This window comes from Anastrepha obliqua, chromosome 5, assembly GCF_027943255.1.
Source record: "Anastrepha obliqua isolate idAnaObli1 chromosome 5, idAnaObli1_1.0, whole genome shotgun sequence".
In the NCBI taxonomy this organism is placed as follows: domain Eukaryota; kingdom Metazoa; phylum Arthropoda; class Insecta; order Diptera; family Tephritidae; genus Anastrepha; species Anastrepha obliqua.
The window spans coordinates 5,019,462-5,037,168 of NC_072896.1; the positions used below are offsets into that span (position 1 = coordinate 5,019,462).

Sequence of the window (17,707 nt, forward strand, 5' to 3'; positions counted from 1 at the left end):
GATCATTATCCTGTTGAAACTTCCATATAACAGGCAAATTTTCCTCAGCCCACAGCAACATTAGATTTTTTAGTATATCGACGTATTTCTCCTTATTTAAAATTCCATCAATCCTATGGATTGGGCCAACACCATTCCACCAGAAACATCCCCACACCATGATTGATCCTCCACAATGCTTCACTACCCGTGAAACGTAGCGAGGATTGAATTCTTGGTTGATTGGCCGTCGAACATACCTTCTACCATCTGGGCCTATGCCATTTATCTTGGTTTCATCGCTCCAAACGATATATTTCCATTGATTTGGAGTCCATGACCAATGGGATCTAGCAAAGACTACTCGCCCTCTCCTTTGTATCTTGGTTAGAAGGGGCTTCTTGCGTGCTGCTCTACCATGCAGTCCAGATTCGACCAGACGCCGAGCAATAGTCCTCTTGGATATTTCAAAATTATATTGATCCTGAATTTCCCGTTGGATGTCAGTGGAAGTCGTTTTTGGGTCTCTTTTGGAGATGATTGCTATCTTGCGGTCAATTTCTGCTGAAGTTTTCCGGGGCCTTTTCTTACGTGGAACATTGTCAACAGTCTTAAAAAGTTGGATATGCTTTAAGGCGTTAAAAACCAGTTTTTTTAGCATTTGACTTGCTGAGAAATTTCACTGTACGACTTTCCAGCTTTACGAAGGTCAAAAATGGAGCTGCGCAGGGCAGGTGTACAGCTGCTGCTTTTTCCCATTACACATCTTGAAGACGAATATTTTAGTTGCTTTTAAACAACCAATTTAAAATATATACATACCAAAAAGTCGATTATATTACTATTAAAATAACACAACTCGGCGAATATGCTTCCATTGAACAACTGTTTATAATTATAATACTTGTCTCAGTTTATTTACCTTGAACTAAGTAACCCATGCACTGCGTTGGATAATATTAACGGTACTTCAATTTCACAACTATAATACAAAACTAGGCGCATTGGGTAATAGAGTAACAAAAGCAATGCAAATGATTTTAAGAGAAAAAATAACGGTAAATTTAAACAGTTTAATATTATGCTCATCAAGCGTTTATCAAAAGAGAGCGTTTCTAATTAGCTGACAACAGCTGTATGTATGTATGTATGTTTGTCATGTGCACCTATTAATGCACTTTTTTTATATGGCGAATTTGCGCAACACCGTCGGGGGAAAATTTGTCCAAAATTAAGGAGAATTTCGAGACACTTCAAACTTGTCTTTTATCGTACTAAAACTTAATGGGCGATTTTTTTATATTCTGATCAAAATGTTTGAAATTTTAATGAACATAATAAAACTTGTTTGAAAATTTGAACTATTTATATAATATTTGTTGGAGATTGAACCCAATTTTTATAAAGAAATTGTTGAAAATATCCCGTTTATAATCAGCTGTCAACGGATGTACATATGTATGTACATACAGCTGTATGTGGGATGTATGTATACATATATATATTATACATATATGGATGTGCATACATATGCGCATATATATGAGATTATCACCATGCAACACCTGACAAAACATCTGTCTTCTCAAATATGTATTAAAAAAAAATTTTTATTTATTCCTAACCAAGCCTATGCAAAACAAAAAGCATTTATGTTTATAAAAAATCTACTGTGTGCACCCTAAACTAACCATGATATCGACCTCAAACCAGCCAACCAGTGGCCAGTGGCGCGTACTATATACTCTTCACTGACAGATGCAGAGCAGACATGCGCTAAATTTACTGGTACTCCTGCCGTTTCTGACGTCTTTGCCAGCTGCTGCCACAGCAACGTCAATAGGAGGCAATACAAGTCGCAGCGGCAAGACGAACAAGAATAAACGAAAAGGCGATGAAGGCGTACAAATTGAAATTGCAAGAAAAATTCCATTTCAAGGACCTTTCCACTATAGTGTGACCGCGCAATTATGTATGTATTGGTAAATCCCACAAGCGTTCGCCCTTATACATTCTAAAAGTATTTCCTATGCGTATTGAATTCGCTGTTTTACTTCTTTTTCACACGCTCTTTGCCTCCTGACTCGGCTTTATTACGACGAAGACCAGGCCAATCGGTCGTTGTTTGTTGGTTGGAAGGGAGGTCGGTGAACTAATTTCAAACGAAAATAAACAAATTGTAGTGAAAACAAGAACGAATACGAGTAATGGTGTACTACTCGCTCGTTCGCTACGCTGTCGCCGAAGTCGGTGTCTGTTCGCTATAGTTTTACTACGGCTTTGTTTCTTTACATTTGTGCACTCTAGTATTTTATTTCTCTGAAACCAGTACTGAATGAAATTTGTTAAGCGAATATTTGAACAACTACACACACAACAGCGAAACCACCCTGTAGGAAAAAGCTGTAATAGGTCGCCAATTTTATCGGAACTATCGAAAAAAGGATGCAGGGGCAAATTAACACCTCCTGCAAGCTAGTCATAGTACCAAATTGACTAGAGGCGGAGAAGTTCGGTAATAGTTTATTTTCTCACGGACCCTAGAATATGTTAAGGTCGCAAAAAAGTAATAACTTAAAATTTTAATTAAATTTAAAAAGGAAATACTTTATAGAAAACGCAATAAAATATAGACACGAGTCATATTGAGGAAATTTCAAATAAAATCTATCATATATCCTTTAAAAAAAATACAATTTTCGAATATCAAAAGAGACTGATTTTCAAAAACAAAAAAAAAAAAATATATATATCATACATACATATATATTAAAAAATAGAATAAAATTTTCGAATATCAGAAGAGACTTGAATTTCCAAAAAAACAAAAAATTTGCATTAGCGTAATTGCAACTCCAAAACCAGAAAAATGGTATTTAGTCCCAAAAAAGCGATAATACGACTAGGGTCCCACAATAGTATCATTTCAACACACTGTCCCCCACCTTGCGGCATCCAACTTTGAATATACATGTGTATGTAGCACGCGTACACACACTAACGCAGAAGCGCATCGACTACACAACACAGACTTTGAATGAAGGAGAAAATGAGATAATAAAATTTAGTAGCTGCTTATTTGCAAAAACAAAATAAAAACACACAAAGTTTTCCGCTCCAAGTCTTAAAAGCCTAGCAGCGTTGCCAACCAATGCTTATGTAGCGAAACGAACTTGTAACCTACGAAACCAACAGTATCAAATGGTATGCTTTACTTCTCTCTAACCACTCGCCTCCACTTTGTATTATTTTAGTAATAACAGCAAAAAAGAATAATTATAATGGCGTACAGTGCTCATGCTGCGTTCTGACCTAGTTATTTTGCAAATTTCGTATACAAAAAAACTATCCGGTTTGTTTATTCGTATTCGCTTAGTCGTACTACAAATTAATTTTTTTGTTATTTATTTATTATTGCGGCTCAGACTGTAAACCTTTTTAGTGACGCATTTCAACCTTTTAATTTACAAAATTAATCATACAAAACAGCTCAATCTACCATATAATTTATGTTTCAAAATTTAAAATTGAAATTGTTTATTTACATATTTATAATTAAATCTGAAATGTTGAACACATTTTTTTTAGTTTTTAAACTCAACAAATTTTAGTTTTTTAAACTCACAATTCATTCATCCTTTAGTGCAACAAACTCTGCTTTGATACTACGGACAGCCTCTTGCTACATGCCACAACACTAACCTACCATAACAACGAACAAAAGTTGCTGCTTTTTTATTATTTAGCTTTTTTTGCATGGAAAATAAACCAACCAGTTGGTCAATGATCAAAAGATATATAAATCCATAATATAAATACAAGCTATTGGCAACGCAAGCGAAATAAGCAAGTGTTTCTCACTCAAAAGCTCCCACCCTTTTCCTCATGAATATTTTCAACCTCTCTTACGCTCTAACTCTGTAAAAAACTATTCTCCTCATGTTTGCCATTTATTATTGTTTTAATATTCACATTCTCTACACATGCATATGTATTGCTGTCGCTGTTCGCATTCTTTTATAAGAAACGCAAAAAGGCCGCAATACCGAAAAGCCAACAACCGCTGCTGCGAAGTGACAACGTTGCCACCGACCAATCAACCGAAAGTCCAACAACAACAACAAGCCGATGAACGAACAAACGAAGGCGCAATACATAATGAGCTGAGTAAACTCAGCGCCATATAATGCGATACACAAAAATAAGAGCAAACAAAAATATCTATATATTTCAAATACCAAAGTGCAGGAAAAAGAACGAAGCGAAACGAGACGAATATAAAGCTATCAGCAGAGACAGAGGCGTCACATTGAAGAGCAAAAAGGGGACTTCTTCTCGAGAGGTGTTTGCTTTTTTTTCGGTACTGAGGTACCGACCAACAGCTGAATTTCAAGTCAGACAAGAAGGCCCGTGTTCTGTGTTTTTGGAAGCACCCTTTTTAACGAAGATTCTAAACAAAAACCACCCGCAATTAGTTCGATAGCACAAGATATGAATTTCCACTCTCGTATTATTACTTATTTACATATGTGTGTATTTAGACTTATTACTTTTTTGGCTACAATTTCTAGTGTAGCTGTTAGCTGGGAGTAAACAACAAAACTCCAAACCACCAACTGTCGTAGCCAGTAAGTTGTAGGTGGATGCATTTTGCGAGCATTTAATTTATTCAGTTTATTTTTATAGCTGCTACTATTGGCCAACTGCGTTACTTTCTGTAGCTCAGTTTCCAATACCATTGACTCCATCCTTTTCATATTGTTTTGTTTGGTTTTGTTTTTACATATGTAAAACTGACGAAAATTGCAAAGCAATCATCGCCTAGACATGAAAAAGTAAACAAAGAGTCGTTAAAGCCGAATAAAGCAACAGAGAATGTGTGGAGAAACCACACCAACCAACTCATAAAAGTGAACTCACTATTCGCGAGTGTTTCAGCCTTGCCAATTAGAGAAATTTCTCAATATTTTCGATACTCAAACTTAAACAAAAAATTAATACCGATTCGGTTAGAAAACGTTACAGGTCACAAGACCTTAAGTGGAATTAACCCTCAGAAGTTGAAAAGCTCTTAGCAAAAAAAAATAATGAAGTTAAGCTTGAATTGATAAAAATAATTTGTATACTTTTAATTTCTTGTACATTTACGTGCTCAGACCACGCCGACCGTATGAGAAGATATTAAGTGTAAAACAAAAATACAAAGGATCAATTTCGGAATGTGGGCAATACACACAAAAAATACGAGCACGTAAAATGTGATGCGCTTCGTCTCGCCTATTAGTTGAGACATCATTTGTATGCCATTTGTATGCATACCCGTGTGTATGTTCTTAATATCTTTATTTTGTGCAGCTACCTACTTGTCTCTTCACTCTTCTTCAAAATATTTTAGCAAGCAAATTTTCGACTGATTGACTGGAGTACACCGAAAAAGGGAAGCGAATTGCTTTTAGTTTTCCTGAGACGGTGCGCGTTTATTTTTTTATTTCATTAGTGACGTATAGGGGAGCTGATAGTTGGCTTATATGTATGTATATGAATGTGTATATATACATATATATCCATGGACACATGAAGATGAGCACAATACGAGACGAATGAAATGTTAAAAAAATTGCATACTTGGGATGGTTTACACTTATACGATGTACATACATATTTATATCGTTGCATGAGAAAAAATAGGACTCTTAGGAAAGAAAATTGACATTTGCACAAGGGGTTACGAATTTAAATAACAAAAAGATTGTGTAAAAGTTTGTTAATCAACTTACATTTGCTCGACGAATGATTACTGCCTGTGTGAACTGCTGCTGCTATGGCTGAGATAATTTTCACTTCCACGCACTCTTTGGCAAGGTCGATCGGCGGTACTTTCTCTGTAGTTTGGAGCAGATATTTTTCTACTTTTACCTCGCAAGTTGAACAAATAGAATCTTCACGGCCTTAAATTGTTTTGCTAATCTTGCAATGTGATTATTCTCTTCCGATTCGACGGGTGCAAGACCGCACTTGCTTGCTATTGTTAGTTACTGAACAGCGGCACTTCTGTATATACCAACAAATTGCGTAGCGATTCTTTGTTTTTACCGTGGTCTTTACTTGTATTTTCTTCAAATTTAATTTTCACAGCACATGGAGTTTTTCGTTATTTTTTGGTATTTGGTATATTTCCGCTAATACATACACACTTGAAATTTTACATTTGTTCCTTAATACTTAATTGTTCACATATTTCAATTTTTCAATTTGGTGTCAGATATACTCCTTCACCTACCTCGTTGTGTATGTTTGCTATACAACAGTGTAACAGTGGTAATCACCAACATTCGCCAGTGTACGCAGTATAATAAATTTACTTTTTTCAACCAGCAAGTAGACAACTTTCCTCTCCACTAATGAAGCAATGAAGCCACAGTGATGAACCAGCGGCCAAGAGCAGCGCAGTTTACAAACACGTCCAGCTAAATCGAATGTTCGAACCAAACAACCAGTGAGCGCCGTTAAAAACTGAACATAGCTGTTAACAACGGAACCGACGACGAAGTTCGACATAAATGTCGGCAACGGCAAGGCTGACAACGACGACGACGACGACAGCAATGGTTTGCTCTCTTTATAAACAATCCCCCTTCAGTTCGATGGTCGACAGATAATGAAGAAACAGATAGAAAACCTAGCGATTGTGCAAACTAACATAAGCAATGAGGGGAAAAATGTAAACATAACAGCCCACAGAAATGTTGCGTTGAAAGCAATGTTGCTTAACTCTTTCATTCGAAATTGGATGTTTTGTATCAAATTGAAGAGCTACAAAAATAATTAAAAGTTAACTTTCCTGAATGAAAGAAATTCTATCACCATTCAAAGTATACATTGATGAGTTTGCAGAACCTTTAACCCGAAATGGCAATAATTGTGCATGCAAAAAGCAATAGGAACAATTAAAACCCTATGAAAATTCTACTGAAATTAACCGAATTCTTCGCACAATATTTTTATCCAGAAACAAATTTTACATTCAAGGTAATCACTTATTATTATTTCATTATGACTTATTATTTTTCTTTTCTGAAGTGGTTGAATCTGCAGCTTTTGCGGACGGCGGTTTATAAAGGGTGGTTCAATTTCAAGGGCCCATGTTGAAAGTGAACCACACCTAAACGTCAACGACACCGTTGGACTTCTTTCTTTGGGGTTATTTGAAAGAAAAGGTGTACGTCGATAAGCCAGCAACAATTCAAGAGCTCAAGGATGAGTTAATTCGGCACATTAACAGCATAGAACCTCAATTATGCCTCAGCGTCGTCGAAAATATTTTGTTCCATACGTAATTGAGCCATACCAATATTATCATAATAAAGACAAATGATAATAATTTCCTAAAAAAGTTGTATTCTATTCAAAATCAACACCGGCCCTTGAAACTTAACCACCCTTTATTTGGTGCAATGGAGTCAATCTTGAATGAAAAGTAAGTAAATAAATAGGGCAAAACTGCATATGAGGTGATTGATAAGCCAAATATAGATTTCTTACGGCTTCAATGAAAGTACCGAAGAAAAACAATCAGGGGCGCAAACATTTGCAACATAAACCGTCACAGAGGTTCCCTTCATCATCGAAAGAAAGAAGAAGAATGTAAAAATCAAACATTTAGCAGATACTATGGAGAAGCAGCTTCGATTGCAGGCAGAGAGGGATTCACATTACAAAGGGAGGTGGCCATGACTACCAGATTACCGGATTTGTTTTGTGCTCTGACGTAGAAAGATAAAATACCTAGTTTTTCCACAAAAGCCTCGAAATTGGTACGACTTCTTTAAATCTTTTCAAAAATCAACTAGCTGCTACTCTGCAAACCAAGCACTTTTCATTAATAATGCAAGGTTTGATTGAAAAGTAATGAGCCTTCCCGCGCGGAACGTCTGCTAAGCGATCAACCGATTCGGCTGGTGGGGAAAAATGATCGTAGGACCTTCCCCTTCCACTAGAAACCGGTCCCAGTTCGCTGGCAACAGCGGTGCAGTCAACATCGCTCCGCGCGTGAAAGCTGTTTTAAAAGTGTGTTAGGATTTTGCAGTGGCGAAAATGCAGCGATCATCTTTTTCGACTCTCGAGGCATCGTCCAGAAGGAATTTGTACCCCCAGGAAGCACTGTAAACGCGGCATTTTACAAAGAAGTGCTCCTTCGGCTGAAAAACCGCGTCGCCCGGGTTCGGCCCGACCACGTCAAACAATTGGACCCTTCGTCACGACAATGCGCCGGCGCACACCGCCTTCCTCTGCACCTCTGCATTGGCCAAGATGGGGGTTCCGGTGCTTCCCCAACCTCCCTACAGCCCAGACCTGTCCCCTCCGGACTTCTTCTTGTTCCCGCGCCTGAAAAGAAAGCTGAAGGGGAGGCGTTTTGACTCCATCCAGGCGATCCAAAAAACTGTGACAGCCGAATTGAGCGCGATTCCGGCGGATGGGTTTAAAAAATGTTTCCTGCAGTGGATAAAACTGCTTAAAAAAAATAAGGCTCATTACTTTTCAATCAAACCCTGTAGATGAATGCACCATATATACAAAGCGTTTAGTTTTAGCAGCATCCACCAAGATAAAAGCCTTATTAAGGGTAAATTTTGGCATGCTTGAACTGCAAGACGCATGCGCAGATTCAACTGCGAGACTTGTTAAATATATCTAACCTCGGGTTTTCACAAGAAGACAATTGAAAATGCGTATTAGCTGTCAGAAAAGAGAAAAAATCTTGTTGTAACGTGGGGGTCCGCAACTTAGACAGTTCACCTTTAAACAACCCCTTTTAGTGTTGATTCATACAATTCACTTGCTCGGACTTTGATTTGTTTCGGTTTATATTTGAGTGGAGCGTAGATTATAATAATATTTTAAAACACTTACCAAAATCTGCGAACAAAAATAGGTTTCTTCGAATTGCGCGCTATTTGGTGATTGAGTTTTGATTTTTTTGGCGAATTACAACGGAACGACGCCGAATTGACAAGTTACATCAAATCCATTGCCAAATGAATGCAGTGAGAGGATTGAGAATAGATTGCTATTGTCTTTGCAAAACCGTCCCTTGAAATTTAGGAAAACTTGTGGAAAATTGTATAGGGTTAAACAACAGCAGTTGAATTCGATAAATAGAAATCTTTTTTACTTAGAGTGTTTGTTTCTTTGACCAACTGGGCCACACACGTGGGCAGCCATTTACTCTATCCTGTCCTAGGGTGTACATACCACTTTTCAATCTTTTCGCACAGCTATGAAAAGCAAGCTGATTTTAAAACTTTTCAGGAATAATTAAATGTAAGCTAAGCATCAGATTTTGAACACAAGCGCGGGCCCAAGAATATCAGTACAAGCAACTGCAGGCCGTGAGCTAGAGCAGTGGACTGCTTCGAAACATTATTTTGTTCTTGTGTCTTTTGAAGAAAAAAGTGAAATTATTATTGAAGTAAACTATAAAATTTAGTTGGTAGTTTTAAAGAAGTCTGTAATTTTCGACTAAATACTCATTGTAAAGAGGTCGGCATACTACTTCTCATAAATTTATTTGTGGGGATAAGCGCAAAATTAAACTTCAGTGCTATATGAGTGTTGAAGACACGAATAAATAACAATAAATGATTTTAAACTATAAGGAAAATGACAAATTTTTCGATGTTTATAAGTGAGAAATGTTTGCATTCGGGGTACTTTTAAGCGAGAAATACTGTATTTTGTTTTTGCAATTTATGGGTATAAATGTCAAAATCAGTTGATTACTTTCCACAAATCAGCTGCTCACATTGATATAAACAACAAAATTATTCTAAAAATTGAGAAGGCGAAAGAAAATTAAATATATGTATATAAATTTCATAACTACAGATATGTATTTTAGTTAATTTTTTAGTTTATTTGCATTTTAACCGAAAGTATTCATTGCAGCAATCACTCGCGCTGAGCCAAAGCTTTGCGCTGACCCAACGCGAAAGTTGCAGGTACATACATATATGCATACATACATACATATACACATGTGCAGGTAGGTCTTTGAGCCGTCTCCGAACGGTAGATGGTTTTCATGACAAGCTATTTCACGGCAGAGTGCACTTTCTTTCATTTGATGTTTAATCGGCATCGAAGCCGGGACTAGCCGAAAGACTGCTCATTCGACTGCTGTGGTTGCCAATTCGCCTGTTTGCTTATATAGGACAAGGAGTAAAAGGCATGTTTTTTTTTTGTTAGTGTAATGGCTATCGTTTTTCATTTATTTCATACGTCAGGCCAAGGCGCACTTATTGAAGGTAGTGGCACTAGACCAAAAACAATGTTTTGTACGTTTGACTGTCACGGCAAGGTATTGGCGTAGTAGAAAACAAAAAAATGAATTCGCCTTTTTTTATTCTGTGCTGACAGCTACATGGACACAGCGAAATAAAAAAAAACTAATCAGCTGATTTTCCTTGCGTCAAGCAGAAAAGTTTCTATAGTGTGCTTTGTGGCGTGTCATTAAGTTTATGCAGACATACGCACATCCTAGGTGTGTAACTACACCCTGAATGCATAGGGAAATTAAACTTGCATTGTATCCAGCTCATATGGAACCAGAGCACAGGGATATATCTGGGAGCGAAGTAGAGCTGCGGCCGCGTACTAGTGGGATCCGAGTCCTTTTACTTGGACAACATACCACCAAGGGCGAGCCTAGAACTGAGTAGCTAAGGCTACGAGATATAAGCAGAAACCAAACTGCGTGGCTACACCAGGCTAAGTCCTTATTGGGACGGTGTAGTCAAAAGAGATTTAAGCAGCTCATAAGCCTCTCTATAAAGACCCCGACATACCCAACATATGTCCAGCATACAAAGGCAGACCGTACGATTCTAACCACCTTTCCACGTTTACACGGTCGGTTCTACGTTACCGAAAGGACCCGGATTTATATCCGGCCAAGGACTGTCACTCCAGCAGCATTCCCCATATGTAAGTATGGGGAATGTTTATCCTGCTACAAAAACAACAACAACGTTCTAACCACCTTTCCACATGCTCCATCAAACCGACTCACATAACACACCGCTCCCTCCCTCTGGACCCAACCTGTCGAAACAGCACATTTCCTGGGCCTACCGTTAGGTTAGCTAGACGAAGACGACTTGTATCTACATTGCATTGACAGGGTTTAGTAAGCTGCTGCAACAACCTCCCTAAGGGCAAAATGAAAATGCTCACTGGCATTCTAACAGGTCACTGCGGGTTGCACAACCATTTGCTTAGGCTCGGGATGTGGTTCACCGACTCCTGTCGTCTTTAGGGCCCGTTCCCAGAAACAAAGCAATTTGTTTCAATACAAAATGTGGGCTTTATTACCAGTATTCAAGGCGCATTCATATAAGGTGGTGGTGGCACTAGGCCAACAACAACGTTTTGAACATTAGAAATATCACAACAAAAGAAAAGAAAAGTACGAACTACCGTGCACAGCCGGCAATAACTAGGCTAAAAGTTTATACAATTTTTGAACAAAAAAATGTCGATATTTTCGGAAAATTTTTTCAAAGATATTGAGAAAATAATACAACTTAAGTGTAATTTTGATGGAGCCTAGATATGAAGATTCCCTTCTACCTCTTTGCGGTAATAAACACAAAAATAAGTTGCGTTGTTATACCGATATTTTTTGGAACTTCCAAAACCATATTAAAAACTGCTCTTTATGTCGGCTCGCTAGCTGCCTTTTATGCCCATTTCGCTTTCACACTGGAAATCCATGCAGACATGTTTTGAATACAACAATAAAGGTGATGGTACAACTCAATGTACATTCATTCAGTCGTTGCACCGCTACAAAGCCTAATTTTCATTTCATCAATTAAAAATGCTCACCATTTCAATTCCACACTCGGACACGCTCTTCACAATTGCAACGGCAGCAGGAAGTGGAGCAAACGAACGCGCTGACAGTCATAGGCACGAGAGATATTTGAGAAGCAGACAATGATAGACGGTCTCAGGGCACAAGATGTCTGCATATACTCATTGGAGATCTCTATTTAGCATACAGCCTTGGACCAGCGTACGGCCAGGCGGGCGAACGTGCATATGGCTCAACAAGCAGCGGCTGCATTGCACGTAGTAATGAATGAATTGAACTGACTGTATTATTTCTCATTCACACACAGATACTGACAGCGCAAACGATGTTCGTAAAAATGGGTAAGTGTGTGGGTGATGGCCGGCGGGATGCAGAATTGAGGTATGACGAGGAGGCTTTAGTACGTACTAATACATGAGCATAAAGTTGTATTGGTAGAGTGTCTATCTATACATATTGTACACGAATGCTTATAATTGTGTCGTGGAATGCGTGGAATACTTATCATTTTTACTCGAAAGCTTATGAGGGCACTGATGTGACGAGCGGAGCAGATGTGTGCGGGCATAGCGTCTGACTGCAATTTTTACTGATAAACGGAAGTGCCACTTATGGGTCGTTCCTCCTTACCACCGCCATCACCATGACTACAGCTGCCAACAAGCTGACACAAAACATTGTATGTAAATACTCGTGTGTGTATAAGTTAAAAGTACTGTTTTTGCATAGAGGGCGCGTCTGAGGTGAATTCGCAAGTACATGGAAATGAATTGCACTTCCTGTCATGGTTTATTCAGGGCTATTCTACTTATTATGGGTAAAGATGTATGCTAATTTTAATAGGTTCTCAGTTTTAATAAAAAATTCTGCTTGAAAGTAACACATATTTCTAGATTAAGCATTTTATTATTTTGTTAAAAAGTAGCTGCTCCCTGTTGGAGATTTCAAAGCGCTTTTTCTGTGACAGCGCAACTGTTGGAAAAACTTTTTCTTTGTTAACCATTAGACAAGAAACTAACATATCCATTTGTTCGCAACAGAAGTAATTTTTAAATAACTTCAAATCTGCATAATTACTTTGAAACAACAACAAAACAACAGCAAAATATTAATGTTTTACATCTTTCTCCATAGCCACTCGTGCAGGAAAAAATCCCAAATGCTCCATTTACAATTTATTACGAAACACTCACATTTTCGAACACGCAGAGCTGCTCGCAAGGCTATTGGCAACGACCTCAAAGGCAGTACATTTTGGCACACTTTTTTTAAGTTTTTCGATCATAATAAAGGATTTTCCAATAAGAGGTGTTATTTTGATATTCAAGGAAAAATGATATTTTCTAATATAAATGATCGGATGCTTATTTCATTATAAAGAGGAAGGTATGCCGTTAACAGTGGAAAATAACATCAGGCAAATGACCATCACGAACACGCTCATAGGACAATATTTTTTTCATGAAATTTTCCATAACCGAATTGCAAAGTGGCTGCCCTATGTTCTTGATAGCCTCACGAATTCCATCTTTGAGGTCTTGAATCGACTCTGGGCTGTTGGCGTAGACCTTCTCTTTCACGTGGCCCCAAAGAAAAAAGTCACAAGGTGTTAAATCACAAGATCTCGGCGCCCAATTGTGATCACCTCTTCGAGAGATAACACGGTCCGAAAAGTTTTTCCCGTAAAAGATCAATGGTATCGTTGCTTGTGTGGCACGTAGTGCCGTCTTGTTGAAAATAAACGTTGTCCAGATCAATACCATCCAATTCCGGCCATAAAAAATCGTTAATCATCTCCCTATAGCACGATCCATTCACCGTATAACACCTATTATTGGGAAACCCTTTAGTATACTCGACTATTTCGTACTACTTTTTAGTAATTCGCGTACGAGCATTCCATATTTAATTGAATTCTCTTTGAATTCTTTGTCGAGAACAGTTCCTGTCACAATCGCGTACGACGAGGATTTATATCTGCTCAATGGCTGTCACTACAGTAACATTCCCCAAAAATCAATGCATTGGTTGTTGTTGTTGTAGCAGTAACTGTATGTATTTGTCATGTTTTATGCTGTTTGCACAACAAGAAAGAGATATCGGCCGGCCTTGAAAGATTATCATCGAAAGACTTCCACTACCTTTTTTTTGTTCTCGGAAAAATCCATCACTGTAAAATGACATATTAATAAAAAAGAACATCCCTATATGGACCACCTTGTATATACATATATAATTGGCGCTTACACTCTTTTTGGGTGTTTCGCCGAGCTCCTCCTCCTATTTGTGGCGTGCGTCTTGAAGTTGTTACACAAATGGAGGGGCCTACAGTTTTAAGTCAACTGCGAACGGCAGATATTTTTTATGAGGAGCTTTTTCATGGCAGAAATACACTCGGAGATTTGCCTTTGCCTGCCAAGGGGCGACCGCTATTAGAAAAAACTTTTTCTTTTTTTTGGTGTTTCACGGAGATTGGAACCTACGTCTTCCGAACCAACCCATTCGGCTACGGCGGCCCCACCCTGTATACAGCTTGCAAATTAACAATATTTCAAAGAGGTGTGTTATAACTATATTCAATTTTTATACAACGATGAAAACACTTACACTATGTAACACTTCCGGTATATTTTGTCGGATATTGATTTATATATAATTCGCCAAACTTACCTAAATTTCAATTTATTTATCTTCTTCTAGAAATATTTTAAGGCTCACATTCAGAGCAACAACAGCGCGCTTAAGAACTGCTCCAGCACTGCTTGCGCCAAGACAGCTCCATTCTCCACAGCCAAGGAATAAGCTGTGTCACCATTCTCATTCGATAGCGTCATATCCGGATCCTTGGCTAGTAATTCATTGCACGTATGCGGGTGATTTCCTGCTGCGGCATACATTAATGCAGTATTGCCTACAATGTCCATGTGCGTCGCACAGGCACCATGCTCCAGCAACAAACGCACCACATCATTGTGACCACCGCAAGCAGCAAGCAGCAGTGGGGTTACCATTTCAGGTGCCTCTGCATTTACATTAGCGCCAGCATCCACCAGCAAACGCACTGCAGCCAGTTGGCCATAGTAAGCAGCCCAATGTAGAGCGGTGAAGCCTAAAGCATCTTTAAAATCAATGTTGTGAGCATTTCGCTCGAGTTCTAAGCGTACTTGATCGTCGGTGATCTCACCTTGACCCGCACGCTCGTGAAAAGATAATGTGACTTCCACTGGACAAAAGGTTGCTTCAGTATTGCCGCGCTGTAAATTCGTAAGCACAGTGGCTTGTGGGCGATACGGAAGAAAGGCACTTTTACGTTTGGGCGTACCACTGCTGCCATTGCCACCGCCGGCGGTGGCGCTACCACTCACATCGGCTTGCTGTATGCTGGCCGGAAAAGAATATAGCGAAGTAGGGGTTGATATGGGTGTTGTCGTGGTCGAATTGGGTGATGGTGTATCCGCATTCAGTTGCATATGCCATTTGGAACTATCAAAGAGAAAAAGAACTCAATAAACTTAGTGCGAAGTCATGATTAAAATTAAAAATATAATCTTAGCGACTTATGCCTATTTTATACTCGATCTTTTTTAGGACTGGTATGCAACTTTTGGCCTGCATTCGATTACTTCATAAACTACATATAAACCAAAAAACGCGATTACTATATTTCGATATCGGATTCTGATAAAGGAAAGCGCATTTCCAGCAGCATTTTGATATTCTTCAATACTTTAAGTTACACTATCGAAATGTGGCAACTGTCAAAACAAAATATTGCTGAAAAGGGAACTCGAATTTTAAAGACCCTGTATTTGTAAGGTTCTTGAATCGGAAGTTTACTACAACACAATAAAGAATTTTTTTGGAGAAAAAAGTTTAGAATTTTTAAAAGCTTTTAAACTTTATATCTAAAATAATAACAAATCCGATACACAATTTCGGTTAATATACCATAAAAATGCTTCATTTTTTTTTTAAATGGCGCAAATACCTATCTAACACTATCCCTTACATACATACATATGTATGTTTTACCATTAAATAACCGCACATATGAAGCAGTTCTCGAAATTCATCGATTTTCTTGCAAATAAATTGGATAACGGTTATAAATTTTTATCGTTTTACTTAGGATTCGTGGTCTTGTAAGCCATCGTGTATTTATTTTTAAGTTTTATATGGTATGTATGTAGATTTCAATTTATTAACCAAGATAGCATACATACATACATGATCTTAATGATGTAGTTTTTAAAGCCATACAGCCATCATACACACTTGTGTATGTTACTTAGTTATCTATTTAAATATGTAGCTCGAAGAATGGCAGTCAGCTATCGCATAAACAAACACCGGGTGTCACGCTAATATATCGATCCACATAGTTGGCAACACTAGTTAACATAAATGCTAGCGAGCATAATTTGTATAACACTACTGTTACCTTACCTCTTCATCTGCAAAACATTTTAAGCAAAATATTATTATAAGATATTGCTTTCACCCCTTCATACTTAAATACTCTAATTCATTTCTAATCATACTAGTTACAACTCAAATACACCCAGTTTTCTGCGAGTTTAAAAACGGCGGCAAAATTCTAATTACAAATGCCCCACCTACGGTGAAAAAGAAAAACTAGAATGTTCTCTTTCTAACCATTTCTCCTAATTCATTCAACAACGCACACAATAGCATTTCTCCTACTTACCGACTCTGTTCGTCATCTGAATTTGAGTTCGTCGCTGGCGAATTCGCAGCTGAAGACATGTTCGAACCGTTGCCTCTTTTCGGTTCTCTGACTCGTTAGTTTGATATACAGCTATTTTTCTGCTTGAATTTCGTATTTTCTTTCACACACCAACTACACCAACCGCACCAATACAAATATCGGCAAGACTGAAAACAGAAAATGCGCCGTCAATTTGAACCTGTAGCCGGCCAGGCGATTCGGTTGTTTGTTGTAGTCGACTTCGAAGTTCGAACTTTAATGTGAATGAACTGTAAAGACGTAGAAAGAATGAAATGAAAAATGCCAACAGAAACTAAAAACGAAAAAAAAAAAACAAAGTTGTAAAAGAATGGCGAGAATGAAAATGGGCAAATAAGATACAAGGCGAACAGTGATTTCGCTTCGAATACGTCAATAAACTGCGCGCCATTTTCCGCCCCTCAGTTCACAATTAACATCGAAATTATTTTCTAACACTGTATATAACCGTATAGTAATATTGTAACTACTCTTTTCTCGTAATCGCAAAAATGGCCGCTCCAACAACTAATATGAATAAATATAGCAACAAGGGTCACGAGCAAATGTACGGTGGCAGACGAGAAGGGAAGACGAACACGATGCGGATGATACCGTTCCTCCGCCCATAACCGGCGCAAACAAAAAGGCCCACTCTGTAATTGCAATTTTTTCAATACAGACGAATAAAATGCACAATCGGAATGTACTCAAGCGATTACACAAACCTAAAAGTCTGCAAATTCACAAATTTGAAGTTTACACTCACCAGAATTTCATTGAGAAACGTGCAGTTGTCGTTGTCGATGTCGCTGTCGCTGCCGCCGACGTTGCTGCTATCCAAGCTATTGGCTATCCGAGCTCACGGAAGAGAAAATGTGCAGAGGCAGAGATTGTCAAATACTTTATTTGACATTCTCCGGCAACGGGTAAAATAAAGAATTCTTTGATACGGTACGACGAAGTGAGGTATAATATTTACGATATAAGGTAAGTATACCAAAGAACGTACATACAGTAAGAATATTCAGCACAGTCCAAGGAGCGTAAAGCAATTTCCACAGTGTTTTCTTTAATTTGATCTGCCGGTACCGATTTAAATTCTT

General features: G+C 38.2%; 1 protein-coding gene across 3 annotated transcripts in view; it reads right to left on the minus strand.

Annotated features, from left to right (window-relative positions):
• Nucleotides 1–17,460, minus strand: part of LOC129246973 (DNA-binding protein RFXANK-like) — a 67,794-nt gene extending 50,334 nt beyond the window's left edge. For 2 of the 3 annotated variants that reach the window (XM_054885756.1, XM_054885754.1), the window contains exons 1-3: nucleotides 17,371–17,460; nucleotides 16,563–16,852; nucleotides 14,525–15,337 (exon numbers count right to left, since the gene is read on the minus strand). In XM_054885756.1, coding sequence (XP_054741731.1) covers nucleotides 14,575–15,337; nucleotides 16,563–16,621 — 822 coding nt within the window. In that variant the 5' untranslated portion in view covers nucleotides 16,622–16,852; nucleotides 17,371–17,460 and the 3' untranslated portion in view covers nucleotides 14,525–14,574. Of the gene's footprint in view, nucleotides 1–14,524; nucleotides 15,338–16,562; nucleotides 16,853–17,058; nucleotides 17,277–17,370 lie in introns of those variants that run through there. The other variant, XM_054885755.1, reaches the window with a different exon arrangement.
• Between the last annotated feature and the right edge of the window lie 247 nt (nucleotides 17,461–17,707).